General features: G+C 41.0%; 2 protein-coding genes across 9 annotated transcripts in view; one reads left to right on the top strand and one right to left on the bottom strand.

Moving 5' to 3' along the window:
• Positions 1–20,148, bottom strand: part of ZFYVE26 (zinc finger FYVE-type containing 26) — a 49,338-nt gene extending 29,190 nt beyond the window's left edge. For 7 of the 8 annotated variants that reach the window (XM_048306892.1, XM_048306895.1, XM_048306894.1 and 4 more), the window contains exons 1-17: positions 19,817–20,148; positions 18,317–18,395; positions 17,524–17,613; positions 15,083–15,635; positions 13,577–13,707; positions 12,599–12,763; positions 11,424–11,512; positions 10,988–11,148; positions 7,523–7,726; positions 6,309–6,962; positions 5,545–5,634; positions 4,787–4,855; positions 4,025–4,176; positions 2,093–2,291; positions 1,509–1,772; positions 1,137–1,256; positions 704–868 (exon numbers count right to left, since the gene is read on the bottom strand). In XM_048306892.1, the coding sequence (XP_048162849.1) occupies positions 704–868; positions 1,137–1,256; positions 1,509–1,772; positions 2,093–2,291; positions 4,025–4,176; positions 4,787–4,855; positions 5,545–5,634; positions 6,309–6,962; positions 7,523–7,726; positions 10,988–11,148; positions 11,424–11,512; positions 12,599–12,763; positions 13,577–13,707; positions 15,083–15,635; positions 17,524–17,613; positions 18,317–18,395; positions 19,817–20,007 (3,376 nt within the window). In that variant the 5' untranslated portion in view covers positions 20,008–20,148. The remainder of the gene's footprint in view (positions 1–703; positions 869–1,136; positions 1,257–1,508; positions 1,773–2,092; positions 2,292–4,024; positions 4,177–4,786; positions 4,856–5,544; positions 5,635–6,308; positions 6,963–7,522; positions 7,727–10,987; positions 11,149–11,423; positions 11,513–12,598; positions 12,764–13,576; positions 13,708–15,082; positions 15,636–17,523; positions 17,614–18,316; positions 18,396–19,816) is intronic. The other variant, XM_048306893.1, reaches the window with a different exon arrangement.
• A 911-nt stretch (positions 20,149–21,059) lies between these two features.
• LOC125328032 (galectin-related protein A-like) lies at positions 21,060–25,435 on the top strand. The gene is made up of 5 exons (XM_048308210.1): positions 21,060–21,283; positions 23,058–23,146; positions 23,921–24,095; positions 24,460–24,643; positions 25,167–25,435. The coding sequence occupies exons 1-4, from the start codon at positions 21,260–21,262 to the stop codon at positions 24,601–24,603; spliced, it is 432 nt and encodes a 143-aa protein (XP_048164167.1). The 5' UTR covers positions 21,060–21,259; the 3' UTR covers positions 24,604–24,643; positions 25,167–25,435.
• Positions 25,436–25,768: the final 333 nt, after the last annotated feature.

Raw genomic sequence — 25,768 nt, 5'->3', positions numbered from 1 at the left:
TATAGTTCATCTAAATCGGTAACCATGGCTCTGACAAGTTAGAACTATATTAAGGCAAACCTAAAATATTTCTAGTTCTGCGTCATTAACATTTATTCTAAAACACAGGTGTTGACCAGTCCTTGAGCTCTATAACATTTAGCTCTTAGAGCTCTCCTAAATTTTTGCTCATTAAATATTTTAAGAACACCAAAAAAACATTTAGAAATTTGGTGAATAGAAGAAGAGAAATACCAGTGCTGTGTAATTAAGAGAGCTGTAAGAAAAAGCAACTGTGGAAAAGATGTTTTATGACAGTCCTATGAAAATTGGAAGGCATTATGATATTACAAAGGTTTTTTAAGTTTATGTCCATTCTTTTACTAAAAAAAAAAAAAAAAAAAAAAAAGCAAGAGTAAGAATACACGAATACACCTAATTATCTATAAGGTGCCATGTTAAAATAAACCTAAAAGAATTCCTTGCTAGGACTGAATAGAAATAGGACAAATAATAACACCTCTGACAAGTTCTGAATTTTAGCTCTGAAAACAAATATAAGAATTACAGATAAATTTTACCCTTTACATTTATGATTTTTAAAATATATATTTGTGCATAAGTCAAAGAGCATTACTACTGGATTTACTGCTGTCTGGAAAGGCCAAAGCAAAAATTTAGATCCATATATCAATCAATCCTCATGTTCATAAAAATAACTCACCCACAGAACGTTCAACACATGTCAATGCTTTTAGGATATGATCCAGGTTTTGTGATAAAACAATTTCATTGGTAATACTTTCTTCAGTCAAGGCAGGGTAGCAAGTTTGCAAAAGGTCTACAATACTGCATCGAAAAGGACTCCCTATTTTCTCATCTGACACCTCTACAAAGAGGGAGAAAGAAACAGCAACTATAACAAAGACAAGGATTTTTGCACAGAAGGCGGCCCACAAAACCAAAACTATACTATAATACAGAAAAACAGAGCATTTCAGATTATTCAGAATTGAGCTCAGGTCACTTCCCCATCACCTTTTTTGTTATAAATACTAAGCTAAAAAATGGAAAGTTCAAATTTACATTGCAACAGAAGACAAGAATTTGATTTAAGCACATTTCAACAGAAAGCCTTAACCAGCAAAGCATACTACCTGGTCTGGATTGACCTTGTGATGTGCAGGAATAGTTGAGAATTTTACTTATTTGCTGGAGAACTGCTGGAAAACCCTTTACACCTTCAGAGTGCAGTAAAACAAAGTCAGGTCGGTGGCCTGGAACAGTAATTGTGCAAATGGAGACAAAAATCAAAGTTAGAAGTGGAAAAAAGAGACACTAACATGAAAGTACGAAATGAGATTTAATTAAGACAAAAACCAAAGTTAGAAGTGGAAAAAAGAGACATTAACATGAAAGTACGAAATGAGATTTAATTAAGACTTGGGTGTTAGCACAAACAACACAGCATAGAGAGGCATTTTCTGTTCCCAGGCCCATGCTGATAAACATAAAAACGAAAAGTCTACCCCAAGTTTCAAGGCTGTTGTAGAGTCTTCTTTCTGCTGTCTCCAGAAGCTGTTTGCACGTCTTCCAAAGACGGCACTGAGTACAAGCTAGATCAAATGCTGCCATCGCTGAAGGACTGAGGTCCTCAAGGACTTCTCGCAGAGGATCAGTATGCTCCAGCTGAATGTTCCTGATCCAGAAGTTTTCTTGACAAGTAGGGGCAAGACTTCCAGAAGTTGCAAGCAATTTATCAGTAACATCCGAGATGGAATAAAATACCATACCTACACATGCCATCAAAAACACACAATCACTGGTTAACAGCATAATTAGATCCGATCCTGCAATGGGTAACTACTATTTAATCCTTATAGAAAATAATTCTGTAGGTGGCCGGCTTCATGGACCAATTACTGTAGAATGGATGCAACTAACTGGGCATCGACAGCAAATTTCAGCATTCGTAGTCTCTTTCTAACTCAAAGAATCACCACTTACCCTTCTGAACAAACACTGCACTCATTTTTACAGTATTCAAGCTGCTTTCTCGTATTTTTCATTTCTCCCTAACCCTTTGTGAGATCTCAAAAAGCCCAGTCCTTACCAGCAGCTGCTGCATTCCCAATAGCTTGCAGTGTTGAACGGCCACTGCCAGATTTCCTGATGCCTCCAGTGCCATCTGATGCTTGATTCTCAATATTGTGCTCCACTCTCGCCATTTCTCGTACTGCCTGTTGGTAACGCTCCATGAAAACCAATTCACCATAGCAAGGGGAAGTGTCCAGATTAAACATCAAAGCCACCTTTCAAAAATAACAACAGATGTAATTACAGAGCCTGTCAAAGGAAGTTTTCAAAGGTCAAAGAGCTTGGGGGGCGGCTTTAGAGGAGATGAAGGAATAAAATAAAACAGATACTTTAACTGAAAAATGTCCCCACAGACACAACATGAAAACCAGGGGTTTCCTCCTAGAGAGTTTTAAGTGCCTGAAGAGAAAAAGGCCCTCAGAGATGTTTTTCAACTGTTATCATAAAGCTTATCTATTATTTGCTGTAGGGCTAGGGCTGAATTGATTTTCATAACCCACACCTTTCGGAATGACTCTTCACAGTTTAAATACACTATGTAATGAGAGGTATCTATCAAGTGTGCCCTCCAAAGTAAACTATTTCAAATAAATTCTTATTCAGCAAGGAATACCTTCTCGAAATGTAAACACAGAGTAGCTAAGCAGAGCTATGAAAGTTCCTATTACCAAACCAACAACAGAACACAAACCAAGCTTGAATGTTTTATCATTGGTCATACTGAAAGTCAAGGCAACAATGCAAAACGAAATGCTTCTTTGGCCCTGTAAGTAGGAAAACGATGAAGTGGCATGCCTGGAATCAAGCAGAATTAATGGCCTGAGCAGTAACCTGATGTTAATGCAATGTTTAAGTGACATGAACTGCTCCAGCAGGGCTATCTGACACTCAGCCAGGTCACAGCTTTTTACAGAAGATCCAATTATTGATGCACCTCAAGACTTTTTTTTCAGAGCATCAGCTCAAAAGCCACACAGAGAAAGGTATGCACAGCTGTGAGGGAGCAAAGAACTACAAACATGAAGACTGTCAATTTTCAAGGCTTTCTGCTGATGCCTGAAGCAGCCACCTAAGAAAAGAGACTAGGCAACAATAAGGGAATAAAGGTAGGTATTTATTTGAAGAGCCTTCAAAGGTACACCCTGGGGAGCCAGAGGCTAATGCCAAGATGGACCCCAGGTCACCAAACCTTTTATAGGTTTGGTTCATTTGCATATCAGTGTTAATTCTGCAATTAAAGCTTCAGTTAATGATGCCATTTGCCCAAACTTGCTCTGCCCCCCCCGCCCCCTTTAGAGGCTTTTGGTTTATACTTTTTGGGCCTAGGACGGTCTGAGTGTCCTTGCAGAGCAGGCCTGGAGAGGCTTTGTTATGTCTACCTAGCATAAGAGAGCAGAAGTTAACAGGCTACAAGAAACTTCAGAGCTGCACACTAGGCAGTACAGGATATGGAAAATATGAAAGTTAAAACCTAAGGCATCACTGCCTGTTTTCAATACCACAAATTTAGTCTCAAAACATACATCCTTCAAATGAATGTAATCACTGCTTTGGGTCTGCTTTGGGTAAGGAACACCTCTGCATGTTTCTACCAGGGTTACAAGTGGCAGAGTGTCATGGTTTTGAAAAACTGATTAAATAAAGCAGTTCAGATGCTGCTTCCTCATGAGACCTCGTGAGCTCTCTGTGTTCTTCAGTCAGTTGAAACACTATGCTTGACTAGCTCTCATCAAACATTTGCATACTTTGAGAACCCAGGTTTAGAGAAAGCATTTTTATACAACAAGGCAGAAGAAACCCTGCATCTGTGGGATGTTGGTTTGGAATATCTTTGCTCCTTTCACTTGCTTCTACTTCTGAAGTAATTCTTTCACTTGGAAGCCCTATGTTTGCTAAATGCAGAAGCAGGAATTTCATTCAAAAATCGAAATATATGCATCTCATTTACCTGGTGGGCTTCCACAAAGTTTCCTCTCAACACACAAGAAACTAACAGTGATTCTGGTGGGGAAAGCATCATAGGAATGAGGGAGTTCTGCTGATGTGGTCTTGCCCTGCTTTCCAAATCACTCAAGCCAGACACACTACTGGTACTTCCCTCTGCAAGACAGAATTAATCAGTATACTATCAGGGAAAACACATTTCACCAAATATCAGCCACCTATCAGATAACAGCATTTCACATATACAACACAAAAATATAGGAGCAGAGTTGCAAGCAAGTTTTAGGTTAAAGAGGTCAACATAAACATCCTGTTATAAATTCTCATAACATTTCACTGTTTGGTCAGAACTTGCTGTTTGGATCTCAGCCCCGTGTAACACTGTTCAGCAGCTACATAACATGCATACAGTGCGAGGCACTGGTTCAATACGGATAAAGGGAGAAGTCTGAAGCATCTGACCTATTAAATCAGTCCAGCACGCCTAAGCACGCCTGATCTTACATGAATATCAGTTCATTAACTTTTTTGATCGTTTGCAGGTCACTACATTGCATACTGTTTCCTGCAAGCCAAATTACCAAGAAAAATCCAAGTCTCTTATTCCAGAAGACACATGTACTATTCTGACTAGAAAAGAATCATCCAAAAATGGGAACTCTGAGAAGTGCCCTGCACACAGCAGTAATTCACATTAACTAGTCAAGCAAATTCTTCATCATGTACATTGAAAATACAAAGAAATACTACTTTTGTGGCTTAATACCTGAGGTACTGGTGCTTAGCTCGCTACTTGTACTTTCCAATGATGGACTGGAAGTTCCCTCTTTCCCATCTAAAATGGAAACAAACCAAAACCAGCACATTAAATGCACTTTTATTAGACAAGGTAATTAAAACTTATTGCAAATAACAGATTAGGCAACCTTCAAGGGATCTTCAAGAATATCTCATAAATGAGCCACCACTGACATCTATGATAAAAGCAAAAACTGCTGATTTGAAGAAAATGCTAGGCTAGAGACTATGTTGGGGTGGCCCATCAGTGACTCATGTCAGATATTTTGAAGCTTCTTATTTTGGAACATGCCACTCCAAAACCAGACATGCCTTTCAAAGGCTAAATAGAAAAAAGGTGAGGAACACAACTGTCTCCTAAGGCTGCCAATTTATGCCACAAGTTCCTGTTAATTCACATGCTAGATAATATTGTAATAGGTATGAAAATATACCAAACAGTCATAGGACATAGTGGAGAAAGGGAAAAATTAGTACTGTAGTTGAAGCTCTCCCCTGCCCCAAATCAGACTATATATGGAAGAAGTTCTTTGTGCAGGTGAGCTTTAGGAAACCATCTCAGTCCAAGTGGAACCGGACTAAGATACTTCAAATTACTTAGAAAATTGAAGGAAATAAATCTACTTCTCTACTCCTAGGCCATGAAATCTAATTGCATTCAGCATGAGCTCAGCAAAATGATGCACTTTTCAAAAATGTCTTCTCCAAGTCACTTTTTCAACCCACCTGTCTTGTACCTCCGATATCTACTCCGTTTCTTAAAGCTGGAGCACCTGATTGAAGAGCAATATCTCCTGGAGGCTGTGAACTGATGTTCTGTGAAGTATTTAAACAAAAACATTACCAAACAGCTTTATAGGGGGAGACTTGAGAAACAGTTGAACACAAGTTTGCAAACTTGCAGTATTTAAGGTCCAGACTGCCCAGTCTTTCTTGGGACATGGAGCTTACATGATCTGAGATACACAATAAACAACATGTGATACAAGACAAAATCTCACAGCAGCAGGGCTAACAAGTTATGGGCTATGGAGAAGGGTGGGAAACAGGTTCCTGAGTGCGTTGTTCTAGCTACTTCAACAATCATCCAGAGTAACACAACCTCTGATACATGTTCCTAACATGTTTCCAGACTAGGCTAAATCAACACTGTCCATGAATGAGCTGAGACTATTCGGCTTGCACTGGATCCAACATCACCATGTCCCTTCATACCACTGCAGTGTGACTTGTGACACTGGCGGGACAAAGGCAAACAGAAGCAGTGCATCCAGAGGGGATGGAAAAGAGAAAAAAAACCCAAACTTTCTGATTAGAATAGGGATCACTTCTATTGGAAAACGATGCAAGAACCAGGTGATCTCTAAGTAGGCCACTCTCCCAGTATCTGCCAAAATGTGCTCCCTCATTAAGATGCTCAGGGAATTTAGCCTTGAGAGCACTGTCTGGACAGCTGTAACATATCAGAAAGCGCCAAATACAAAGCCTACCTGCATTTCTGTTACTCATCACCACCTTGTATCGCCAGTGAGCTTCAGAAAGGTATTTGGAAAACTGCAACACGCGACCTCCAAAGGCATCTCTGCTTGCAGAAAGATTCAAACACTCAACAAGCTCCAGCTCTTCTCGAAGCACATTACTGGAGTCCCATGGGAGAGAACTCTGAATTTCTTCCAAGTGGTTGAGAAGCAATGTGAGGAAGGCCTCCATGGCCACGTCATCCACTAAAAATCCAGTAACACCACTGGTGAAGTGTTTCAGATCCAGGTAGCTTGGCTTACAGGTTTCACAGCTTTTGCCATCTACCATGGAGTCACAAAGATCTCGGGTATCTGTGTGAGCTGTCTGTGCAGCCAACAGATGCTTCTCTGATTTTTTTTCAGCCTCTGTTACGTGCCATGGACTTTGTGAGGCACACGGCTGCCGACTGGCACTGCCTTCTACACTCAGAGGAGCACTCTTTTTGTCAAGGTCTTCATCCTCTGCATAGTCCTCAGGTAGAGGAGTCTCAGTATAGAGGTCACTATAGGAAACAAAAAGCAAGGAGAAAATATTCTCCAAAACCTCCAGGCGCAGAGGAATAGGAACACTCCTTAAGAACTGCTGACACTTCACAATGTACTGAGGAAATACTGAAGAGCAATCTGTACAATTAAAAACAAAAATAAATTACTGCATTTTTCAGGAATTCCTTGCTCCAACTTGTGCCTTTTAAGAAAATCACAGAAGAGGGAACTAGCCCAGTGGCTCAGGCCCAATCATTCCTCCAAACACCAAGTAAATATATGTCCAACAATTTACATTTAGAAAGGTAGTGTGCCTCCTCCCTCTGAGTAATGCCAATTATCACTTTGTTCAATGATGTGCAAATTCAGATTATACCCATTCTAGCCATTAAATCAGTTTCAGCTCTGGGAAATCGTAAGCTCTTACAAAATTATCCCTGTCACTACCATCCTATATCTAGTATCACCTCCTTTTTGCACTACATTTTTTGTATAATTACCTTAAATGTTTTAAAACAAGGCTGGTAGCTTATTCGTTAAAGATAACAACATCTCAAAGAAATACAATTAGACTTGCTTGCAAAGCATCCATAGCCCACTGAATAAAACACCATATGTATACAAGGTGCAACATTATCCCAATACTAAGTGATAATTCAGAGCCCAGAAACTGGATGGAGAAGCACACATTACTGAACCTGAGAAAGGAGGCCAATCACCTGCTGGTTCTCCAAAAGCTGTATCCTCAGGGATATCACCAAGAAGGCTGTGTACACAATCCTTGCACTTGGCATGCCTGTGTGAATTCACACAGAGAGCATAGATTGCATACTTCATGGCACAGAACGCTCGGAAGAGTGCCAGATTGCGCTGCTGACTCAGGGTGTTAGGGAGTGTGGCTGCTGTGGAGGGAAACCAGGGCAGTGATGGGGTAGGAGGTAGACAAGAAAACAAGTTAATTTTCTCCTGCAGTTCCTGCACAGCAATATTTATCCAGTCTTTCTTCCTCAGCGTCATTTTTGTCTCAGCTTTGATCTATCTCACTGTTACTTTGGGAAAAAAAGCCCAAACAACTCAACCCACAACAGATGGGCACAGAAATGCCAGGTCTGGATCCTCTTCTAAAAAGGAAATTTTCTGTGAACTTGTGTAACAGGACCTGGCTACAGTGTAGAATGACAAAAATCACTCATAATGACTGTCATTAGCAGTATGTGGTTAACTATACTGCAGAGGGGCAAATCCTGTTTCATTTCAGCATCTTGGAATGTTGTGTTCTAGTACACAGCAGATAAGTAGGGAAACAGCGTAGACAGGCTATGACTGCAGTAAGAACAGGGTACCACCACCTCTTCAGATTTGTACTAATAAATAGATATCACGGATGATTCATAGTGGCTGACACAATAGATCAAATATAATCTGCAACTAATTAAAGAAGAAGTACAGTCCCACAGTTTCCTTCATACATTTATAATAAAGCCAAACTAGAGAAGTACTGCATCCACTTCTCCTCCCCTTTGGGTTTTTTTTGAGGAAAGGCATCACATGCCAGAGATATGATCCCTTCTTAGTACAACAGAACAGCAGAGCTGCAAATTGTAAAAATCACATCATCATCTCCTTCACCCAGGAACACAATATAGTGTCATATATTCTGTTATGTTGAGTTTAGATGAATTATCCAACTACTGCAAAAAGGTTAAAAGAACAAAGAAACAACAAAGAAAGAAACAAAAAACTCCCGACAACCACACAGAGTGTTAAATTAGTGCTTGGAATCCACTGTCCTGTATTCTTATTCAAGTGATAGATTGTCCCTCTACCTGCTGTCATGCAGGGAAAGCATTAGCCAAGTTGCTTTTTTTAAACAAAGCACTGGTACAAAGCACAATGTACTGACAATGTCCACATCCAAATTCTGGGACTGAACAGAATTATCTAACCTAGAAAGTGTTTCAGTGCTGTTCTCCACAAAGTTTGAGTATGACCGCAAGGAAAAGCACCAGTCTGAACTCTTCTGAAAACTACAGAGCAGCCAAGGCAACAGGACTGAGGGCATAAACAGTTGGCAACAGTTATTCCCTATCACTGCAATTCTAAACAGCGACAATGATGGAAAATACAATGTAGACAGCAGACAGAACTGAGGAGACATCCAAGTATGAATCCTTTGCAGAACCCACTATGGAAATTCTATGTAAATGGCTATGGAAATTCTACTGTTGCCCAGCAGCTCTACACTAATACGTAAACACCCAAATAGCTCTCAATACCACTGTCTTAAGAGGACTTCAGGCAGATAAAGCCAGCGACTTGATAAATACAATCCTCTGGAAAAGAGAAATAGTTACCTAGAGATACTATAAGACAAATACTGGTAATCAAAAGTAAGTTTAATACACTTCTACCTCACACGTGGAAAGACTTGGATGCAGTGTGTCTGTGTCAGTATTTGTATCTAAACCAATCCTTTTCCTTGTACCAACATGGAAGAACAATCCTTTAACTACTGGCACTGTTTTTCCTATGCCAGAAATACTAACAACTTCTTGAATATTGTAACTCATGAGGAAATTGCTGCTCGCCATGACTGATCAAAACCAGTGTTACGCAAAGCCTGAACTCGACTGTCTATCAGTACCACTACTCTGGTTTCACTACTGCAGCTGACAGATGTGCACTAAAAAGAAGAGGAAGAGAGGGAAGCATGTGCAGTGATTGGAGGAAAAGGCCTGTTAACACTACCATGTCTGACAAAAAAAAAGTTTATGACTCCTCTCTTCCCTTTAAGGTTCAAAATAGATTATTTTAAAGAAGATTCTATTAAGATGTGCTTACAGAATCATCTGAATTTTGCAATAATTGCTGGATTGAAAAGAGAAGGAGGACTTGTCTTCCATTAATTAGTTCCATAAATTAATGTGCCATGTAAAAAAAAAGAAGAGAAACCACAGCTAGAGTTCTTTTGCTACAGTCATGCAGCTCCCAGAAGATATGATGGGACTGCCTCTTCCTGTTTTTGAAAGGCTTTGACAGAATTTAAGCAGAAAATAATTAAAATGTAAGAACTGATTAAAAAATCCCACAACACTAGCAACAACAAAACAATTTCAGAAAGCAGGGCACTGAAAATAAGGATCTATATAGAGTCCCAATTACTACATCTTTCAAGATTATTCAAGACAAGTGTTATGATAATTTTAACACCAAAACCTGAGAAAGTAGGAACAGAAACCAACATTACAACAGTATGATAATGGAAGGAGAGAAACCTACTTCCCACTAGGCAATCTGGAAAAATCTGTGTGACATCCATCACTGAGAGCTCTCCATACAACTCAGGTTGAAATTACACACGTCCAAATTCACAAATGTAAAAGAAATAAGACACAAAAAATTGCAGCTTCTTAGGTTCTAGTACATGCAGGAAAACAGAGCTTCTCTATCATTATTAAGAAGTCCTATCAGAAAACAGCTTTAAAATAGCAGCAGCTGAACCTGGAGATAGGCTACAATCAAAAGAGTGTCCAAGGAGATTCACTTTTAAGTGATCCAATGTGTTTGGTAGTTGCAGGTATTTTAGGCACCCAACTGGAACATGTGAAGATGAAAGAAGTGAGGCAGGAGTGATGTAAACATAGGTTGTAGGTAAGCATTACTAACTTAAACATTAAATTTAAATTTATATTAGAATAAAAAGCCTTCACTTTTTATATCTTTCAAAAACAAAGATGTTGTAGTACAAGATATTGTCAATTTCATCTGGTTTTGTTCTTTGATTTTAAATTAAAGTGCACCGAAATACAAACCATACACTTTCTTTTCAAACTAAAGGTATTACACAGTACAAAAGTTACAATGAGAAGTGCATATCATGAGCATGTGCAAAATCTTGTTACCATCTTGAAAAAGCTATTTCAGAAATCTGTCCTTGTGAGATCAAAGAGATCTCACAACTCCTTCTTGAAAGACAATTTACGCCCCAAAAGGATTTCAAAATAATTTCCACATGCTCTCTAGATTTCTTCCACAAAACAGCTGGTAACTTATCTTCCACAATTACAGAAGCAGGTCAAAAGAACAAATCCTGGCAGAAGTACTGAACATACACACTCAATGGATTGTGAGTTTTTAGTGTTCTTACAACCCTATGCATTTACCCTGCATCTGTTGGTCTCTAGCAGGAACTTTCTGAAGAAGCTCAATAACATCATCTTCATTCAGTGCCAGAAGATTGGTGAGATGATGCAGAGAGTACACCACAGTGTGGCAATCCAGATTGTGCAAGTGTTGCAACAGAACCTTCCTTGGGACAGTAATACTGCAGGAGACAACAAAGAGGTGACACAGATTTAAGTCTCAACTACATTTAAAGATTTAACTCCCTCTCTAATTCTGATTGAACCAAACTACTGCAACTAAAAAGAAAAACAAAGAGTGTAACTGCAGCCCATGAGAAATTTTAAGAGCTTGTTTATACAGTCACTATTAGATGATTAGCCAAGAAAATAATACCTTCTCTATTTGCATACATAAACTGACTTAACAGGTAGAGTTGGCAACATAGTTTGGAAAAAGTCCTTCTGATCATTTTACCTGTTTTGCTGCATACACCATTCAAGAACTTCCACATGAGCCCAGAGCCCATCACAAAAATCTTTCAATACTGAATCATTGCACAGATCCTAAATGGAAAGACAAATAAAAGAATCTCTTTACAACAAATCTCCCAGCCAGACAGCAGAAGCAAGCCTGTGTCACATATGCATGTTTGCAAGACTTCTTTACCTAGATAATAAATTTCAAATACAGAAAATTGCCAGATTTATTACAAACCCAGCAAAGGAGGGCTATTCGGAAAGAACATAAAAGTCAGTCAGCCTCCCCTTGACACATCTACAGACCATGGAAAGGTGGCTACATCCCTTTTCAAGATTAGCTTATAAAATGCAAAATAATGCTTCTTAGTAACAGTCTAAAACTAATCTCTAGAACTAATCATGCACTAGAAAGATGACATACTGGGTAGCAGATGGTTATTCTCCTTTTCCATGTGTTTTTCTACTACAGATGACTGCCTGCTAAAATCAAATCTAAGAGTAACTTTGCAGAAGCTACTGAATAGACTTTGGGTGTATTACCGAGAGATAGTAACTCCCTTAAGGCAATATTGGCTTAGGTCTGCACTGTGAGCCAGCAGTACAAGGCTGCTCATCTCCCCATCTCTGACATCTCAGCCAGCCAGCAGGCATCATCTAAAGTGCAACTACACCTTCAGAGCTGGAACCCTGTCTCTTTTGCACAGATGAAGACTGCCCCCCAAACAAGGTGGATCTTTTGCTCACAGCTCTTGTCATTTATCATTTCACTTTGCGAATGAGTATGGGGAGTTTCCAAGCTACCTCATTGTTGAACTCAGGCCTGAATAAGTCACTATCCAGGGATGACTCACTGGAGGAAATTACATCAAAGAAAGATGTTCCAGCTCTCTTCAAAACTAATCAACAACCATTGCTGTCTTTTTTCTCATGTTAACAGCAGAAGCTGTTTATGAATTTATGTGAGAGAAACTTTCAGACTCTCCTTTGCAGTCATACTCCACGGCCAAGGAACAAGAAGAAAGGCAACTGTAATATCTTAGCTTTTTAAATTCCATTTTAAGGAAGATTGACATTCTCACTGAAAACTCCCTGGTTTTACGTGTTTTTGCAAACAAATTGCATTATCTGGACTCAGACTGGGATACTGCCACTTGCTTTCTGCTGATTTACCTGAGTTTTGTGTAGAGTCCATAGCAATGCTTTTGCTGATTCCAAGCTTTGACAATGAGTCCATCCTAACAACACCAAGAGGCGGCTCAGGGGGTTGAATTCTCTCCTCAACAAGTTCTTCAGGCCTGAGTAGTCTTCTCTTTTTAGTAAAGCTAATGCAGTCACCTAGAAAATAAAAGGAAGAAGTACTAATTTTCCCAAAATGTGGAGACCCATAATGCCTGGCCGACTATGTAAGCAAGTAGCCATTTCAATATTAGCTTCACTAAAAGAGTGAAATTCTGCATCTGGAATGTCCCGAAATTTACACTGTCCAAGCTATCAGGATACCCATCAGTAAAGTTGTCTTAAGGAAAAAACATCATTTCAAATGCTTACTACCTAGCAAACTCACATTCCACTCTACATTATCTTTGCATTCCCTCTCTTGATTACGTCTCTGCCAAGGGCATCATGTAAAAGACTTCTACAAGCACATTACATAAAAGTTGAAATATGTTCAACCTTAAAACCTCACACTTTAACAGTGACCACCTGCCTGTATTCTATTTCTTCTATGTGAATATATAAAAATCAATTAATTCATAACAGACTATTTTCACCACAAATTTTACCATGCAAACTAGTCTCACTGCCCCAAATCTATCAGCATCAGAAAGCAACAAGTTCAAGGTCATGAGGTAAATGGTGTATCCAACAAAATTACAAGCAGAAAATGAGACTTCTTAAACCCTGAAGATTTAATCTTCAGTCTGCGTGCAGATGAGCTTTTCCAAAAATCTCACTAGCTGTTTTATGTTCATCGCACAGCTGCAAGTAGGGGAGTTATCACCGTTACCTCCTTGTTCCTATTAGTCATCACCCCTGGCAAACACTATTTGAATACAAAATGCTTCTGTGCACCACTGAGATATGTTCAATACAGGGACTGACTTTAGCCTCCATTGGGTTTCCCTGTTAATGATTTTATGGCTGTACCAGAATCTGTTCCAGAAAGTGCTTGCTGCTGCTCAAGCAGTAGAAATAGGCTGTCTTCCAATTAGGAGCTTCTTTGGGATCTGAGAACAAACTCATCACAGTTCGCTCTGTATCCAGCTGCTCAGATGATCCTAAAAACATCACAACAAGGTTACCTTCCAGTAGAGAGGGGTATCTTCGAGAGAAGCACAATTGTTACTAATTTAAACTGAGAAACACTCAACATTTCCTCAAGCACTAACCAGCTGTTACATATTACCAGCTATTGGATATTGTTACTTGGTAACAGGAGGGCCAAGCAGAGAAATTTGATAGAGGTCAGATAGAAAACCAGAAAACTGTATCGACAATCATTAACATAGCAAAAGCCTGCTCAGCACACAGGCTGTTTGCATCAGTTCAGGTCACACTGCCTGACTTGCTTTAGCCACGAACACCTTATCTATGAGTTGCAAGAATTCTTGCTTGTGCTCAAGACACTGTGCTACTTTGCAGGGCCTTAGCAAAGGCTTGTCCAGTACTGGAACTTCTCAGATCTGTGCAAAGTGAGACACAAACTATTCCCAGTGAGAGTGAAGGTATGTGGATCTCCACTTCTCTTCCCCCACGAGGAAGCACTAACTATAGTTATTATCAGAATTTCTAGAGTCTGCCACACCAGCCTGAACTTCCCTTCAGCAATCCCTGAGTGAAGGGAGAAGAGACAATAAAAATTCCACTGACTTACACCTCAGTGAACAGAGGTGAACAAAAGAGGGTAGGATTCTAGCTTTTCCTTCCTTGCCACTTTACTGACAAGGACTTGGGCATCACTTGCCATTCAGCTTCATCTGAAATCCTCATAGATTCACAGAATATGCTGAGCTGGAAAGGGATCCACCAGGATCATCAAGTTACAACTAAAGGTACCAGTCATAGCGAGCTAGACAGAGGCTGTGAAGTCATGGTTGGTACAAAACCAACAGCTGGGCTCTGGCAAGTGAGCAGGTAATCACAGTGCATCTTCTGTCCTGCTGGGATATCAGCCCACTCCACAGCTCTGTCCACTTTCAGAAGTTTTCTTTTCCTGTATTAAGGGGTTTGAATATTTTGGGATTACTGAGGTGATTGTTACTGGCCAGAAACAGAACATATTCCAACATAGACGACCCTGAACTGGAGGTGAACAAATAAATACTGTATACATAGGGAGTGTCAAACCTCTAGTTACAAGAAAGATTTTCATCAAGAGAAATGCTGAGCACATTAAAATAGAGCACAACAAGGGGTGGTAAAGGAAGTGATCACAAAACATGGCATAGACTGCAGAAATGTAAGGGAGAGAACCAGTGTTCCTATGCCAGTTCCTTGCTTTAAGGATCATTTTAGCATCACCTTTCTAAAGAGTCGATGGTTTGTTAAGGCACCTTAGCAAGAACATTGCCTGACTTCTTGACTACTCATCTATTTAATGCCTTAACGGTTTGTTAAACAGGAGATTAGTACAAAGCAAAATGTGAAACAAACCTTTTTGTATTGATTTTGACAACAAAAACTTTTCTCTTGTTCTTTCTGTGAGAACATTGCTATAGAGGCTTAACAAGCCACGGCTCTGTTTCCTCAGCATACAGTTTAGTAGCTTCTCTTCCCTTAATGGGCTCCCCTCAGCCCAGCATACATCCAAGAGCTCCCTGAATAAGTGTTTTATTTCATCTGCTTGATGCTCCACCTCAAAAGTCACTATACTGAGAGCAGCATAAATTGTATCTACTAGTTCTCTTTGATCTAGTTCCGCTGAAATCTCAGAACTGCCCTGAAGCCTCCGCAGAGATTTTAAGGAGTCACAAAGAAATTCTACAAAGATGTTTTGTAGAGAGCGATATTGCTGGAGTGAGGAGCTTGGTATTCCTTGTTCCCCCTGGAAGAACTCCAGCAGGCCTTTTGCCCTCTGGGGAGCCCGCAGCAGAAGCTTCCGGAGAGCTGAAACAACATCCAAACTGAATTTGTGAGAACAGTCATCTCTTCTTTTGCTGTCTGTGATGTGCTTGTTTTGCGTGCACTCAAATGCTTCAAACAGTTCCTGGCAGGAAAATAATAAAAGAGTAAGCCTTTTTGACTACATGAATACATGAAATGAATTATTTAAAAAAATAGAAGAAACTTGAAAGTGAGCAGATAAATCAATTTGCAAACACCATACTACCTAAGAAACCTATTAATAATGGTCCACCTTGTCCAATATCCCTCCTAGAAGAGTGGATATGCCTGAATATGTAACAAAATATAAAGAATCCTGTAATACACAAGTACACTATAAGGACGATGTACAAGCAAGGAACCATAGCAGTCCCTATGGGATGGCTGAAGCACTGCCATATTCCACCTCCAAGCAATGTACTAATATAACTGGATCTTTGTAGGTCGCTAAGAGCATAATGATTAGTGGTGGGTTTTTTTCATCCTACTTTTCCAGATTTGTACCATCCATTTACCAACTACATCATCCTTATCAATTTTTCAAATTCGATTAAAACTGGTGAACAGATTCAGAAGCCATCTCACAGACTTTTCTTAAGCAACAATAAGTTTTCTACCTATCAGCAGAAAACCTAAAATTTCAGAACGGGAAAGGGTAAAACAAACAAACAAAAAATCCCAATTAGCTCACACAATAAGAGTTGGGAAGGTGAGGGACAAGCCAGTTGAATATCACTCAAGCAGCATTTTTGGCACTTCTGGAATTATGTGAGTGCTGCCTTTGGCTCAAAGAGACACCTCAGAGATTACGTAGGGGAGAGGTGGTTGGTGTGCACAAAGAATGAGAATGGAAAGCAAGTCCACAATACCCTTTTTTTTATTATTTGCTGGATTGAAATGTAACTCTACCGACCACATGCCTCTGACAGTAATTGTGACAAAGATAAGAAGTTGCTGAATCTCGTGTTTCTGCACAACACTGGTGGACAGTGTGGACAATGGTGGAACCCTTCATAACCTTGGAGGTGAGATGGTAACATGCACAGACTTCATTATTCATTAACAGACTTCAAGCAGATTTATTTTAATCAACATTCAAGTTTGCCTTGCTTGTTTTCATCCTGTAATTGCTAATTCTGTATCCTTAGTGAAATATTGAACAACTTTTCCCAAGCTGAAATACCCTCTGAATATAATAAGTTTTCATTTTCCTCTTTAAAAAAAGGCAAACCAAAAAAGAGTATCTTGAAAGAGTTAAAATCTATAGGACCAGAAGCAACATCTTATGACATTTCACACACCACATCAGATCCAAATCTGTTGTAACAAACGCCAAATTAGGACAGTCCTACAGTTAGTAACTTTCCTAATTTTCTGCTCTATTCTTGCTTTTGATATTAATCCACCTTTGCACATTTCCACATACTTCTCAAATAAATCAGCCTGCATTTTTTAATTCATAAGGGAAAATGGATCCTGGACCTCAGAACATGCATCATACCAATTACTAGGCAATGTCAGCAGTAATAGTAGAGCATCCCAAAGCTTCCAGGAAGGGGGAAAAGGGGTGCATAGGAGATGAAAATTAAGATCCCTAAAGAAAGAAAAAGAAAATAAACTAATTTTTAAAATGTGCTTACTGACTATAGTTTATTTTGGCTCACAGCAGGTTGTAGGTTTACGATTATTACAGGTGTTTATGGACTGAAGACTGCGGCAAGCAGTTGCAGTCAGGACTGACGTGTAAGAAACAGCACGTAGAAAAACCTGTTCCTTGTCTGCCTGCAGCCTCTACTCTAGCCAGAGAAATCACTTGCAGGCACACTGGATTAACTTCACAAAGGGATCTGAATTACACTCTCTCTCAGTTGCCTGGAAGATTAATAACACATTAACATCTCAAGCAGTTAGCAGGAAGCATTAACTTCGATCTGATGAAGCTGGGCATACTGCATAAAAAAAAGAAGAAATACGGCGCAGAAGTAGCTCACCTTCAGGACTTCCTCAGAGACATCTTTCTGTAGTTCTTCCAAGAATAATAAAAATTCAGTTTCTCTCTGAAGAGCAACTGGAACAGTTTTCTGAAACCATATAAGAATGGGAAATACATTAGTCAATAAAACTTTTATTTACATTAGCATGGAAACTTAATCATAGCTATTTCATTAACATTTTGAGGCAGACTGAAATATCTCTCTGAAGTAACCTAATTCTCAATTAAAGGCTATTCCATTCAGGTTCTGCTCTCACACCAGTTGATTTTATTTATTCCTACATTTGGAAACAGAGACAAATGTCACCTTGTCAAAAATCACAAACCCATCAATTCCTCAGAATGTAAAGAAAAAATGAAAGTCTAAGTAGTGACAAGGAGAAATGAATTTTAAAAAGAAGTATGCACATCCCTCAACATCTAAAGCTTATAAAAATTGTCTGATGCCTGAGCTATTTCATCTGTAATGTAAGAGAGGTGCTAGACAAATGCAGAAGTTGATAAACTCATGCTTTTCATTTATGTGAATGTGCAAAGCTACAATGTTAACTTCTAATATCTTAAAAAAAACCCCAGTTTTTCTCTTCAGTGTGAAGATTAACAGTTCTTTCTTGATAAATTTGTTAAATGCAAAAGTAGTGCATGCCTCCAGATAGCTTGAGAACTTAGTTCCATGAAACATGGGAAAGCCTACATTTAAATAAGCAACTATGGAGACATTCTGCACTTGGAAGTCAGTTAGAAATCAGAGCTACAAAGTGCATTTAGAAGTCAACCAGATGTTTCTGTACCTGACTTCTGGCAAGCCATTTTTCCAGCACAAGAAGCCAAAGCCATGCAGTTCTCCATGGGCTAGAATTCTGTCCCCATCTACAAAAGCAAGAAGCATATACAGTGGATTATGCAAGGTCCTCTCCATCTCCAAGATCCAGGAAAACACCGTCAGAGATAATATTGATTTTGTATTTCTTCGAGTAAGATAAAAACAAAGACAAGTAAGTAGTCAAAGACCAGGGAAAAGAATGCAGGGAAACCAGAATATTGGTGTTCTTGCACATCAACTCAGTGATTTCTGCTGTGCAAATAACTGCTTTCAGATTGGCCAAATACTACTGGCATAGTTCCTCAAAACAAAGAAACCTATTTCTGGCCCAAAGTTCTGTGGGTATAGGTCTCTTTGAGCACTTCAGCAGATTTCGTTGAAATGTGACCACTTGCCAAACAGTGCTATTTCCTGTTCTGCCTATTTCTACCCAAAAAAATGAAACTAAGTCTTAGGTCACAGCAGCCTAAATGCAGCTCTATGCCCAAACTAAAAGTGAAGCAATGTACTAATTAAAGAATCCTTCTAATTTCCATCAGTGTTTCACATGCTCCAGTACTTCAACATCCCAAAGCCCACACGGTTAGGAACATATGCAGTACTGTCAAAGGACTAGGAAAAGGAGAAAGCACAATATAGTTCCTGTCCTTTGAAAATCTCAGCACTCCTAACTAAAGCCTTTAAATGTGATAGCCCAGCTATCAAAGATCAAAAGATTGGAAATGCTTATGTCTCACATGGCTGTTAGCAATATTCATCCAACCACGTGCACACCTTCCTTCAGCTGCTGTCAGTGTAAACTGTTTCTTAGAACCTTTACTAAAATGTTACACAAACTTTGATGTGAAGAAGTATGATCATCTGGTTAGACAGCGGGAATGCGAGTGTTCCCTGAAGTGCTAGAAAGTCACCCTTCACATATGCCTAGCTGAAAAGCAGAGATAAAAAGTAACTGGGATTAAGTAAAACCGATGACATTCCAAAACACAGTGTGAGAGAAATACGAAATCAACAGCATAATTTGAACTTTTTAGAATTACATTTTTAGAAATTAGGATATTTTTCAAGAGTTGGAAACAAGAGAACGCTTTAAGTAACTACACTGCTGATCTTGGTGGTTCCATTTCTAAATTAACTGAAGCTCAGTGCCAAAGAAATGTAATTTCAAGAGACGGTCCTTCTCCTTCAGTAAAATCTATTAAAATCCGTTCTGAAATGCTTCCAGGTAGTTTTACGCTTGTATCAATCACCATGTCACTTACGCAAAGGAACACAAGTCGTTATCCCGGTGGGATGGGCAGCCTAAGTCCTTGGTTAGTGATAAGACATCAAAGTTCAGACAACAGCATCACAAGACACCTCAGTGCTACTTCCCTGATTCTACCTTTCACCCACAGCCAACACTAAACTAATTGCTCCTCCCCCTTTCACTCTCAAGTCTGCTGAACCAGAGCAGTACCTTACTTACCTTACCCCCAAGGGACAAGCTACCAGAGCCTGAAGAACTGCCTCCACCTTCCCGGGGCCGTCCCCGTGCCACTGGCTCAGCTGGGGCACGCAGGCCTGTGCAAGCTCCCAGTGCCCACGCCGTACGCACTCACAGAAAAACCCGAAGAGACGCTCCAGAGAATCGGCTTCTTCGTTCCCAAAAGAATGCATCTTCCCAGGACGAGGGGGTGACCCGGGACGGGGTGATACACACGGAGGCGATGCCGCGCTCCCTGGCAGGGCAGGGCGCGGCCCCGGCGGCGCTGGGCTCTACAGCACCGCCCCAGCACCTCCTCCCCGCGCCGCCGCCATCTTGGGCGCCGCCTCAGCTGAGCGCGCCGCCGGCCGGGCACGCGGGCAGGGCGCCCGCCCATTGGCCGAGCCGGGGCGGAATGTAAACACGCCGCCATTTTTCTTTGGGGCGCCTGACGCCGCCGCCGCCGCCCTGGCAGCTGCAGCCCCGCCCCGCGCTGACCGCGCCCACCGCCCCCGCGGACAGCCCCGCCCCCTGCTCGTGCCTCGCGCGGCTCTGATCGGCTCCCGCCCGGAGCTCCGCCCCCGCGCCCGCCGCGGGTCCGTGAGGGGGCGGCGGGCGGCTCGGGGGGGCTCCGGTCTGTGCGGCCGCTGCCGGAGCGGGCCGTGAGTGCGTGTATACACGTAAATACACCTACCCACACCCGGAGAGGTGCGTGTACAGGGTACATATGTGTGTGTGAGTGTATGTACCCCCTGTATAGCCGTATAACATAGACCTCTCTCTGGGACACATATATATGTATATAGACACACCTAAATATATATATATATATATGCACACATCCCCCCACACATATATACAAATATATATATACACACATCTACTGTGTATACAGTATATATAGGTGTATGTATAGGGTGTATAGACCTACAGGTAGGTGTATATATAAGGCTGTAAATTGTGTATAAATACATATATGCACTTCTATGTATTTACGCCTTTGAGAGAGGAGAGAATCGGTATTAATAAATGAATGACGTGGGGGTTGTATGTATTACATACACAAGCATGTGTATGTAGTACCGACTATGTTACGAGGATGCTGTGCACGCTCACACGGAACTTCCAGCACTGGTATAAAAGTGTGTAGGTGCCGCTCCAGGTGCCGCTCCAGACCGAGCGCACCCGGCGCTCCCGTGCGGGGCTGCGGCCGTCCCCTGCCCTCCCACCGCGGTGTTTGTGAGCCTCCGCCAGAGGGATGGGGCGCGGAGGGCCGTGACTCAGCTGCTGGGCTGGGTGGTGTCCAGCCAGTGTTTGGCAGAGATAAGACCCCCCTCAACATCCTCCCTTTATTCCGGGGTTTTTGTTTGCTTTTGTCCTGACACACAAAACAAAAACTCCTCCGGGGACTGCTGCGGCGAGGCAAGTGTAAGAGGGAGAGCGGTGATGACAGAGGAGAGGTGTGCCAAAGTAAGTGACCAAGTGAGTCCCCTGGGCTCCTGAACGCAAAATACGGGATGGGAGCTGTGCCTGTGTGCATGTGCTGGGACCCACCAATAAACTCCACATGAAGCTTGCAGGAGTTTCTTTCATTACTTCCTACAGCTTCCTGAGTATTTTTCACCTGTACAGTTAAATAGGTGTCTACAGATAAATGGTGTGTGGGCAGTCACATCTCTGAATTTTCTCCAGTCATGCTGGATGAGCTGTAACTGTTGAGACCATGTGGTTGTCATTTGTTCTATTCAGTTCTGATACCCTGTGCCTTTACTGATGGTACTTACTATGGTGCACCTCTACACAAACAATTTCTCAATGTGCACTTTCAGTTTGGGGTAGTATTTTGTATCTTTTCTCTAAGCGAGGAAGAAGCTTTAGTGGGACATGAGCATGAGCTTCATTTATCCTGAGATCTTTTATGCTTGTTACTCACTCTCTAATTGCTTTATCCAGTTTGAAGTATCTCCCTACAGTCAGACTCCTCACTTGACAAGCCATTTGCTTATGTAAGACATATCAAGTGCTTGATGCTTTTCTTCTGTTACAAAGTTCAAAACATACTTGCTGGAGTCACCTGCCCACTCCTGCAAGAGTAAATGTACATTATTAACAATCAGTACTACTGCTGTCATTTTTGAAGGTACTTGTAAAATTATTCTTCCAATATTGACCTTGTTAGGAATTATAAGTTTATTAATATATCTGTGAAGCTCTAAAGGTAGCTGGGTGTGAGTATCAAACAGAGAAAATAAATTGTATAAGGTCATCTTAGCAGAAGATACAACTACTATATTGAAACTAGGAAATGAGGTATAGGCAAAACATTTTTAATCTTGAATTTGTGTGCATATATTGTGCAGGTCTTCTAGCAAAACTGTCTGAATTTTTACCTTGGAACACTGGAACGATAAAGCTCTTTTTATCTCAAACAGGGTCTGTTATGCATTGCCTTGGAATATTATCAGTGTTACGCAAGTTGCTAATAACATTTAGCACTTCATAGCAGCTTCTTTCTAAGTGAATCTGCATGGGGAGTGATTACATGCTGCAGTATTCTGACATTTACATTTTAAAGCCATTTCTGAAAATGAAGCCTCAAAACATCCCTAGCAATCGTTTCCAAGGTCTCTCTTTCCATGTCAGCTATGTATTAGTTCCTCCACTGACCATCAAAGCTGTTAGAGAATTGTTTGGAAAAAGCAAACATAACTTTGTGTAGAGCTTGCAACTACAGGTCTCTGTGAACAGGACAAAAGTAGATCCACCAAGAAGCCATTTTCTGCCTCTGAAGAAGTGTGACTTTTCGAAGTCACTGTCACAACAGGACAGGTGTTACTGGGATTGCCTGTGAGGATGTGGTCAACATGCATGGCAGGGCAGCATCTACGCTGCTTTTACAGTGGAGGACAGAGGCTGCCTGGCCTGGTGTAAGGCCTGATGGTGCCAAGTTAGCACACCAAAATCTGGTAGCAAGTTTGAGGTGGCAGAGTAGGTTCAAGCAGAGTCTGCACCACACATCATGCTGCCACAAAGCCTCTCGTCTGCTGCATCCAGAGCAACTGGAGTGCTGCAACCAGATTTATTGTGTCATTAGAGTACAAAAAGTACTTTAGGCTGGAAATACTTTCAAGTTCTTTTGTACACATAAAAGTAAACCCAAGGTATATCAAGTGACCAAAGCAGCTGTTATAGCTGGTTTACCCATAGCATGACCCGCTGCAGCCATTTTCACTGTTCCCTGCAGGTGGAGCAGTACGTTGGTGAAATTAAAGGTGGCCTGAGACCAACCATGAAACTCACAGTCATAGGCATGGTACACTCCAAACCCAAGAGGTAAGTGAAGGGACTGCTGGGGGCTTCACCCTGTTGTACATGCTCCTTCCTACCTGTCTTCTAAATTCAGAAGCTTTCGTGGAGGTATGTGCTCTTTGAAGGAAGAAAGTCAAACCGATTAACAATTTATGGCTTTATTTAGTTTTTCTGCACTCAGACTAAGATTAAAAGGTCGGGGAAGAGTTCACCGTTTGGTCTTTCTGACTGCCCTGACAAGATTTTCTACTTCTTGCCCTTATCTAATGTGAACTGAAGGGAACACACAAGTGACATTTTTCCTCCAGGAAGAAGTGCAATTCTCAACCTGAATCTTGGTTGTCTGTGGGGGGGTTGGAATCAACACCATTTAAGAAACGGTTTTGGCACAGGATGTAGAGGTTCATTGCTGTCTTTTATCTGGATAACAGCAACTATGCTTACCATTATACTTTTTTTGCATCTACAGCTATCAACTCCACTGCTTCTACTGGTGAAGAGTATGCCATAACCTCCTTTAAGACACAAAGGAGTGCATGTTGAAGGATTTGATTTCAGTCAAGAGAGAGGGAAAGCAACATCAGAAATCATTAGCATTCTGCTGGGCACTGGGGCAGGAAACAAAGATGAGCAGTGTCTTGTCTCATCCCTTTCTCCAGCTTCTAAGCCTGTAAAGTCCTGTGTTTTAGTCTGACATGAAACCAACAGCTATCTCTATAGTCTCTATAAGCTTCTGCCATGTTCATCATGTCCTTTACATTTCTGAAAGTTCAGTAATTTAATTGGTCTTTTTTTCAGCTTTTCAGTGACTCTGCTCTGTGATCCAGTGGATGCAAACAAAGATGTTGGACTGTTATTTACAGTTAACTTCAGTGAGAAATCCATCACCCGAAATGCACGAATTGCTGGGAAATGGGGAAGAGAAGAGAAGACTATTCCCTACTTTCCATTTACAGCAGGTGACACATTCAAGGTCAGTGTTAGTGTGCTATGAATAGGGTAGAGAAAAGGAGGGGAGAAAGGCTAGAGGCTATGTATATGACCACAAACAGCTAACTACTGACATTGCCAGGTTAACTAGTACGGTTTGGCACAGACAGCAACAGTCCAAGCCCTGATGGGAAAGATGCATCCCTTTCTCTAATCTTAGTGAGAGTACTCACTGGAGCTTTGCAGTATAATCTCAGAAGAGGGTAGGTTATTTATTAGGGGCATTTTAGAAGAACTGGTAGACTTTGTGCTTCGCTATCCCCATGACATTTAGTTCTAAGTCCATGCTGTTGAAATCAGCCCTGCTGCTGATCTTTAATACCCTTCCCTGTCCTTTTCCATTGCAGATGGAGCTCTTATGTGAACACCAGCAAATACGAGTCTTGCTTGATGGACGGCAGCTCTGTGACTTCACTCACCGCATTCAGCCTCTGAGCTTGGTGAAAGCTTTGCGGATCTCAGGGGACATCAAGCTTACCAAAGTGGCTTGAAAAAAGGAGACCATGATATCACCAGAGGACAGAGGAAAATGTACTTTTTCTTGTCTCAGAAATGTTTTGTCTTTTTCCCCCGGCTGATTCTGGAGAGTGGGAACTCTATCTTTTTAATTTACTGATGTGTTCGAGATACACACTTTTTTTCCCCATACACACTCAGCAATTGCAGAGCTATGGCTGGTCTGGATAAATCTCAAAGCATTTGCTGAGATACACTTCTGGCCTCTCAAAACTGCAAGATTTATGATGTTACGTGGTATCTCACATCCTTATGCCTCCTTACCCCCTCAGGCATGCCAGGTGGCAGAGCTCAGTCCTCTGTGGTGGGTGGCTGTTGTTAGCCTTGTGACTAGAACTGAGCATTATGCAGGTGGTGGGTCTGAGAAAATGGAAGCAGGAGATTTTCTTATAAATGAATAAGGGAGTCTGATGGGCCCAGCAAGGCTCACATTATCAGGAGTGAATTGCTTTTCCTGGAAGCTCTGCTCAGCACAAAACCATCTGTGCTTCCCAGCAGAGAGCAATAAATGCCTTACCACCATCCTTGTCTCTTCCAGGCAGCTTTTCCGGAATTGAAAAGCTTCAACAGCTGTGGATTTCACAGTCTTCTCTGGACCAGCCCTAGGAAATGGTATCTGTAGCTTAAACTGCACTGCCTATTCCTGTTCTTGCATCTAATTAAAACTGCACCTTTGCTTGCAAACTTCTTTACCAGCACTCTTAAATATTTGAATGCATTTAAGTGTACTGTTATTTCATTGCTGTAGCTTTTGAGTGAAATCCTAAATACATGGCTATTCTAATAAATAAACAAGCATGTATCATATTCTGCCTTTGGCGATGAAGAGACTTCTTTTCAGTACACAACTTGGAGAACAAAACATCTGTACAGAGATGAATCTGTGGATAGCAGATTATCAAATTCCTCCATGACTTCAGGGAAGATATATAGCATGCTGCATTTTTGAAGGCTCTGCAGAGTCTGGCTGTCACATACAGGTACTCATAAAACAAGCAATTTTATGAAAATAGTGTATCAGCAGGCCGATCATGTGTTTGAATAATTTCCTACATTACATTTTACCCTCTGGTGTCTCAGTTTATATATAAATCTAAAATTACAGTGAATGAAACCATTATTTTTCATATACTCAAACCT

Source organism: Corvus hawaiiensis, chromosome 6 (assembly GCF_020740725.1).
Source record: "Corvus hawaiiensis isolate bCorHaw1 chromosome 6, bCorHaw1.pri.cur, whole genome shotgun sequence".
Classification (NCBI taxonomy): domain Eukaryota; kingdom Metazoa; phylum Chordata; class Aves; order Passeriformes; family Corvidae; genus Corvus; species Corvus hawaiiensis.
The sequence above is the reverse complement of the archived record's forward strand: the minus strand, read 5'-3'. Positions and strand labels throughout refer to the sequence as shown.